General features: G+C 42.2%; 1 protein-coding gene across 1 annotated transcript in view; it reads right to left on the bottom strand.

Annotated features, from left to right (window-relative positions):
- FAN1 (FANCD2/FANCI-associated nuclease 1) overlaps window positions 1–4,849 on the bottom strand; it is a 33,336-nt gene extending 28,487 nt beyond the window's left edge. Inside the window, exons 1-2 of the mRNA XM_012642692.1 lie at window positions 3,453–4,849; window positions 1,608–1,748 (exon numbers count right to left, since the gene is read on the bottom strand). Of these exons, the coding sequence (XP_012498146.1) occupies window positions 1,608–1,748; window positions 3,453–4,704 (1,393 nt within the window). The 5' untranslated portion in view covers window positions 4,705–4,849. The remainder of the gene's footprint in view (window positions 1–1,607; window positions 1,749–3,452) is intronic.
- Between the last annotated feature and the right edge of the window lie 2,909 nt (window positions 4,850–7,758).

Genomic DNA, 7,758 nt, shown 5'->3' with positions numbered 1-7,758 from the left:
TATGCTACAGTCAACAAAGTCTTTGTCCACAGGAGCTTACCTCCTAACATCACAACCGAACAAATAGGTATATAAGTCAGGTGGTAATACTGCCATAAAGGAAAAACAAAACTGGTTCAAACTGAACCTGGCAGGCAGGCTGGCTGTATTTTTGCACATGGTGGTCAGGCAACCCTGCTGAGGGGAATGACACAGAGCAGAGGTGAATGAAATGAAGGATAAGCTGTGTGGCCACTAGATCCTTGAGTGTAACCTTTTGACTGAATCCAAATTTTACAGAACAAATCCTTTTAATAAAGGGATTTGTTCTGTGAAGTTTGGATTTGGTCGAGGGGCTGTACTTGGGGAACCGGAAGGCCACATGTGGCCTTGAGGCCACAGGTTCCCAACCCCTCAGCTCTGTAGCAAGTGTGCACTTAGCCTAGTGAACACTGAGGGCTGTGTGGCCTCAGCAGAGGGAGCAAGAGGGATGGGACAGAAGATGAGGTCAGAGGAACAGCCAGAGCCAGGCTCCATCAAGCTGTGTGGAGCATGGGTAGGACTTGGACTTGACTAAGTGCCATGGGAAGCCCCAGGAGTTATGGTTGGGTTGATTAAAGGTCATTTAAAGGTAAGTCAAGGCTCACCTGCAACACTCACTGGCATGCCTGTCGGACCTGTCAATTTATGGAATCTGCACCGGATCTTCTGAGGCAGGGACTGAGACTCAATCTCCCAGGTGACCCTAGTGGCACTGACCCCACGTCCCACCACCTAACCATGCACATCCAAGCTCCTTCACTGAGCTTTCATGCCTCTCCCCCAACTTCCCCCATCTCATCCCATCCAGCCTCACTCCCACCCTAACAATCACCCTAATTTCATCCTTACTGACTGTTCCCCACTACAAACTCTGCCCCAAAGAAATCATCTGGCTTGACTTGCTTATTTTGGTCTCAAATATCAGGAATTTGAACCTAAGGCTCGCATCTTTCATTTTCTTTGTATCTCAGGAAATACTGTACTCAATATTGTACTCAACGTGGGTAAGTACTTAATGAATGCTACTGACAAGACAACCAAGGTATTACTGCAAAAGAAGACGGACTCTCCTTTAATGTTCACATAGGCTTAAAGCAATTCCACCATTCTTCAGGCAATCAACTTACAATAAGAGTTGAATGTGCGTGCATGTGGGGACAGATAAAGTTTTGAAGGCAATACTGGTTTCAAACAAACCAGCTTTATTCTATCATAAAGATGAGGACTCTGAATGAGACAAGTCAAGTTCTTGCTGGAAGAAGAGTGCTAAAGAGCTTTGTATTTCATCTGTGGCACACACCCACATGTCTATCCCTAGGTGACTTTGGTCATAAACCTGCAATAGTCAAAAAAGCAACAGGAGACAATCTTTCATTATTCTAGCATTCTTAATTCAGGCTAAGAATGGTTTCAGCATCTCATGAATAATTTGTTGTCCTAAAATTAAAACTCAATTAAAAAAATACTAATTACTACGTACCGGGTCCCAACCAGGAGAGGGCACCATAGTAATATTACCACCATTCTGCAGAAACTTAATTCTTCAGATCATATTTTCGTTTCACATTTCCTTCTACTAATCATACCTGTCTGTAGAAAGCCGGCATGCTTCAATTCTTCAATCACAGGTGTTAAGTCTGGGGCAATCTCTTCATATTCTATTTTGTTCATCTTAATCCAGCTTAATTTACGTTGGAAGAGCCTTACATATAACTTCTGACCATTAGCTGCAATAAAGTTAAGAAAAATGGTGAAAAATACTACCTTCCTTCTAAAACCAACATGCAAATATCATTTACTTTTTAAACTTGAGGTGAATAACTACTCTATTAGACATACATGTGCTTACCATAAGTATAATGGTGTCATTTTATGGTATAAACCATTAAAAAAGTTCTAATTTGGTAATGATTATTGCTCATTTCAAAACTCCTAAAATCAAGTTCCCCCGTTTTCTAGCCACCAACTTTTCTACTCCCTCAGAAAAGCCCTATCCAGAATTCTAGTTATTTTGTTCTCTGTTTTAGTTTAATATGCATTATTCTATTTTTGGTTGAAAATAATCTGAAAAGAATCCCCATTCCCACCGGCAAAAAATGTCTAGCTTTGGTAGGACAGTGATCTTGGCCAAGCTTCTTCATTAACCTATTTGGTCTCAGTTTCCCTATTACTCATATTATCTTTAAATTTCAGCCAACTCTAAAAAGGTGTAATTGTATTTTTTAAACTTTAAACATTTATTTGACGTTGTTTTTTTTCTTTAAAAAGGCAAAACCAATTAGCAATAGCTATTTTTCCACACATGGTATACGTGATTCTCCATGGAGAGCAAGACACAAGAATATGCAGAACTTGCACTGGGGAAACTTCCTATTTCTCAATTATATGGAAGCATAGAGCCACCAAGCACTCAAACAAACACCTGCATGAATGCCATCAGTACAGATCTGTGACTACTCTGAATAGAAGAGCCAATGTGATAGCCTTATGTCCATCTTCTGGTGAGAACAGCACAAGTAGAGACAGAAGCTGTGCAGATACTTTACATAACTGTGCCCAGAGAAGTATCGCTCACATGTTGAAAAGTAATCCAAGGAATATGGTCATTCCACTGTATGAATATCAAACAAAAATCCTTACCTTAAACATTAGTAGTAATATTCAAGATTTTTCTTTTTTTTCATCTACTGAGGGGTCAGGCAAGGCTACATTTTACTAGAGGACAATGTGGCCACCAAGTAAGCTTTTCCTGCCTTGCATGGAGTCAGTTCCACAGAGCCATCATGGCCCTCTGGATTAACAGTGTAGTGACACAGGGGTGGCTTTTGCTCCAAACCTGGACTACTGGTTTAGTGCCACCACTGGCTGCCAAGGACTTGAGGCATAAACTAACATTTTTAAATGAACCAATTTAAGCTTGAAAGTTTCCATTTCCTCCACACCCTGTCCTTAAAAGGCAGAGTCCATGAATTTAAAATGTCTGGGGAAAGAAAATACGCCTCAGGTTGGTTTATTTTTTCTTGTATTTTATTTTACTTTTTTTTTGAGGAACTGGTGTGTGAAAATAACGAAACAACCTAACAGTAAGCTTGATTACGTTCTCAAAATGCAAAGTATACCTTTCTAAGTCATACTGTATTTTTTTAATCTGGAAAAGGTTGTTTTATCTAATATATCTATAAAGGAAAAAACAGCTCTTTCCATTTTAACCCAAGTACAGCATGCAGGAGCAGACATCACCAGAAACAAAATCTCATCTTTTTTCTGTGCATATCATTCTCAACACAAACCTTGTAGTAGCTCAGATTCCCCTGAGCACTCCCACAGAGGACTCACAAAACCACAGTGACTCCTGGTGGCCCATCACTTCACATCCAAATCAGGACAGCAAGCAAGAAACAAAAACTCAAAAGCAAATAGGCTTACGATACCTGACAATTGATAAAATTTAGTTACAATTTCCTTCTCCTGTTCATCAAAGAGCATCAGATCATCTTCATTCTCAAGTACAGCTCGCAGCACCACAAGGAAGCTCCGAAGGTAGTATGGATGACTCGGTGGCATTTGAGTTGTTTGACCAGGACCATCACAGCTTGACTCTTGCAACAGAGGAATACTGCAAGTGATTTCATTCTTTAAGTCACTGTCACCTTTCAGAAGAAGCTCTTGGATGTTACTCCGTTTAGAAGCATCATTTGTAGAACTATGAGAGTTTGTCTCTGAATGTGACAATTGTGTTTTAGCTTCCGAAGCAACAGTCATTTCTACTTCTTCACAACTACATGCCTCACATTTTTCAACACCTTTACCATCCACACCTTTGTTACTCTCTTGCCTTACAAGACTGTCTTCTGGAGTACACTTTAATTTATTCCTAAGAGTTAAATCTGGTGAAAATGACATGAGAGCATTATCTGAGAAGCCAGGGGTGAGGGCTGATTTCCCACATTCCTTTTGGCTTTCAGCTTCCTTTATTTTACTGCCTCTTACTGTGTGTTCGGGAATACTCTCTTCCTTTGGAGAATCACATGTAAACATGTTTTCCTTTTGAGAACTGTTTTCCAAAATTTGATCCTTCTCCTCAATTTCTGAACAGTTATCAACCAGGCTCCTAACAACTGTGGAGTCATAACTCTGTGGACTAGGACTGGCAAATTCTTCATTCTTAGCTATTGATTTTTTAGCCTTTGTATATTTTCTGGACAATTTAGATGACAGGCTTCCCAAAGAAATGATTTTCACACTATGATTTCTCAGCTCATCTTGACTCTTGCACACCAGGTCACCAGTACTTTTAAAGTAGGGACTGGTCTGCTGTTTTATGCCCATTTTTGCTGAATCACTTTGGCCAGGGATTAAATCTGTCTTTCGTGGTGATGACTTCTTTGGTGTTACATCTTCCAAGACAACATTGGTTAAATCTACTGTGGACATATTTGAATTCTTTAAGCCAGCCTGCAATGGACCAACTTGAACGTCACTGTTGTTAGCACACATTTCATCAAGGTGCCGGTTTAAGTCATATCTTGGCACCATTTTACTACAAATGGGGCATGCAAGCTTAGCAGGTGGTGCATTGTTAAAAAATGAAATTATAGAATTAGATGATTTTTTTTTAGTCTTGCTGATTGATAAGCTTCTACGAGGCCTTTTTTTGTCAGGAGATTTCCCTTCGGACATCATAAGAAAAACTGGGTGTTCCAAACAATAAAACACAGGATACCTCAAGTCAAAGATAGCAATGGTTTACTTCTACTTTCTTGACTTGCAATAACCAAAAGTGAGATTCTATTTGGCCTCATGTTATTCGTTTAGACAACTTCTTCTTTCTACAATATGAAACACATGTGGATTAAAAACATTTGTATAGATTGAACGAGAAGGGGGTAAAATTCTAAAACACAGAAAGGCTGTATCTCCCGGGATGAAGAGACGAACGACCCTGGGCTTCAGACAGGAGACCAAGGCTCTACGACCAGCTCCGCACGAAATCTTAGTGTGTTCCTTATCATAAAATGAAGAAGCTGGACTTGTAAGGGTAATTTCTAAAATATCTTCAAAAGCTAAAACTATCCGTTTTTAAAAAGAGACAATTTGACTATTCCAGACCACTGCATCAGTAACTTTTTCCGCGTGAGATGGTGACTATCCGCGCGTATCCCAAGGTGATTCTTGCCCCACAGGCCTGCACAGACGAAAGGCTCAAATCACATGAATCTGTGCACAAGCCTGGCTGTCACCACCACGGCTTCCGCTATGAACCCCAGAGGCCCGGGCAAGCACGCGATCAAGCCCGGGCCTCCCTCCCTCCCTCCCTCGGTGCCCGGCCGCCGCGAACCCAGCCCGGCCGCGCCGCGCCTCCCACCTGGCTCTGCGCGCGGCGCTCCCAGGCACTCCCAGCCGATCCTCGCGTCTCGATTTCACAGCCTCGGCAAGTGGAGATTCGAGTGATCGATCTCCGTTCCTTTCCACTTAAAGGCTTCGATACTGGTGGCTAAGGCTAGGCGAAGCCCTGGAGGGAACCTGAGCATCTCCATCTTTTCACCCCTGGAGCGGCGGGACTCCCTGCGCGCCTTCTCTGCGGCTGTGTGCTCTGATGGGACCGCTTTCCCCGTCGGTGGCAAGGTTGAGCAATCTAAACCTGCTTGGTGGAGGAGCAAAACCGCCTCCTGGGAGAAGACATAGGCAACTTCTATAACCAACAAGAGGATAGTATGAACTCTACTTAAGCAAACTCCTGCGAATCAGCAAGAGGGACGGCTCAGTGTTGGGCTGGGCTTTCCGAAAGACTGTACTGATTGATTAACGGTTATCTGATACATCCATATAAATGATATCAAGAGCAAATAATAAAATGTAGTAATTAGGGTGTGATGAGTTTTGAGTATTTATTACTTTTGTTTTTAATATATTTTGTCAGGTTATATAATTTAACTTTTAATAATGGCTCTGTTTAACAGTTGAGAAATTAGCAATCACCTTTGGAGCACTGGTATCAGCTGGTTCCAGCGTACCCATGGATAACCTAGAAGGTAACCTTCTTGAGATCAGACATTCTGTTTATTATCTTTTACCATATCACCGTTGCCTGCGACAGTGGCTAGCACTGTGTAATTATTCATAAATATGCACTGAATGAGTACATGTCAATGAACAAATATTAATAAATGAACAAACCAAAGAGAACAAAGACATGAATAGGAAATTCAACAAGTATATATTGAGTGCCTACCTCATTCTGGGTACTGTTCTAGAGGCTGAAGATCCATGGCAGTGAACAGAATGAGCAATTGGGGGATGGGGGGTGGAGGAAATCCCTATTTTCATGAAGAATACATTCTAGCAGAGGGAGATAAAGAAAATACAAAAAATAAGTATTTAGTGAAGTAGAAGAGAAAGCCAAAAACATCTTGGGGGGTGGGCAGAGGGGAGGGATTACAACTTGAAAGAATGGTAAGGAAAGGCCTCACTGTAAAGGTGACATTTGAGCAGGCCTGAGGGAGGTAAGGGTTTGGATGTTGAGAGAAGATACTTGTAGGCAGGGAAACAGCAACATCCCATGTCTAATAAAAGTCCTGCGGTAGAAGCTTGCCTAGGGGGGTGGTCTAAGAACTTCAAGGAGGCCAGAAGACTGGAGCAGAAATGGAGTGAGAGGGGCAGCACAGGGCCAGATCCTGTAGGACAAGGGTCGGCGTTCTGTAAAGGGCCAGGTAGTAAATATTTGAGGCTTTGCGGACCCTGTGGTCTCTGGCAAAACTAGGCAACACTGCTGTTGCAGTGTGAAAGCAGCCATAGACAATATGTAAAAAACGAGCGTGGTTGTGTGTTACAGCTGCTTTTTCGCTCCTGAGCTCGGTAGTGAAGGAATGAATAATTACTGGAAACACATAGTGTTTAGAGAGAAGGGGAAGAGACCAAAATCTAAAGGAGAATAATGGCCTCCTCAGTTAAGTTCCTCCCCATATTTATTTCCAAGGACATGTGCAAAGGGTCAGAGCTGTTTGCTAATTTAACAACTTCCATACAGGTCAACAGCTGACCTTTGCACACAGCAAAGGAGCAACTTTAGGCAGGCATTTTCTCCTGACCCTTCATTCACCTTGCTCACGTTCTTTCCATTCATTCTTCCTTTCTTTCCCGGTACAGCCCCTACAGTTGTGCTCCAATAAAATTTATTTAAAAAACAAGTGGCTGATTTGCCATCCAGCTATGGCTTGTGCCTTGCCAGCACCTGATATAGGGCCTTGCATGTCACTGTGGATTTTAGCACTGACTTTGAGTGCGATGGGAAGAGGGGGGATACAAAGATTTTGAGCACAAGCTCCAAAAGGACCATCCTGTGTGTCGTCTTAAGAACAGATGATGGGAAGGGGGTGCACAAGGATGGAAGCTAAGAGAGGGAACAGGGAAAACAGAAGGCTAATGAAGGAACCCAGGGAGAGATGATGATGGCATGGGTCAGGGTGCTAGTGTTGCAATTGATAATAAATGGCCATATTCTGGATGTATTTAGAAGATAGAGCCAGCCTCTGCACTAGCAAACAGGAATGCAGAGTGCAAACCCCTAGGCTTTTCTCAGCCACTGTGATTGGCCCCTGGATATAAAAATCCAGAAGGGCTTTCCTTGTTGCTTTGGCTGATTTTTAGTCCTCATTCTCTACCCATCTGGAATAAGGCTTAATGCATTTCCTTCAAATCATTATGAGGTCCTATCAGACAAAAGGCAATTTTCTCTGG

The sequence above is a fragment of the Propithecus coquereli genome, unplaced genomic scaffold (genome assembly GCF_000956105.1).
Source record: "Propithecus coquereli isolate 6110/MARCELLA unplaced genomic scaffold, Pcoq_1.0 Scaffold184, whole genome shotgun sequence".
Taxonomy (NCBI): Eukaryota; Metazoa; Chordata; class Mammalia; order Primates; family Indriidae; genus Propithecus; species Propithecus coquereli.
Note: the sequence above shows the minus strand (reverse complement) of the source record. Positions and strands in the feature narration are given on the sequence as shown.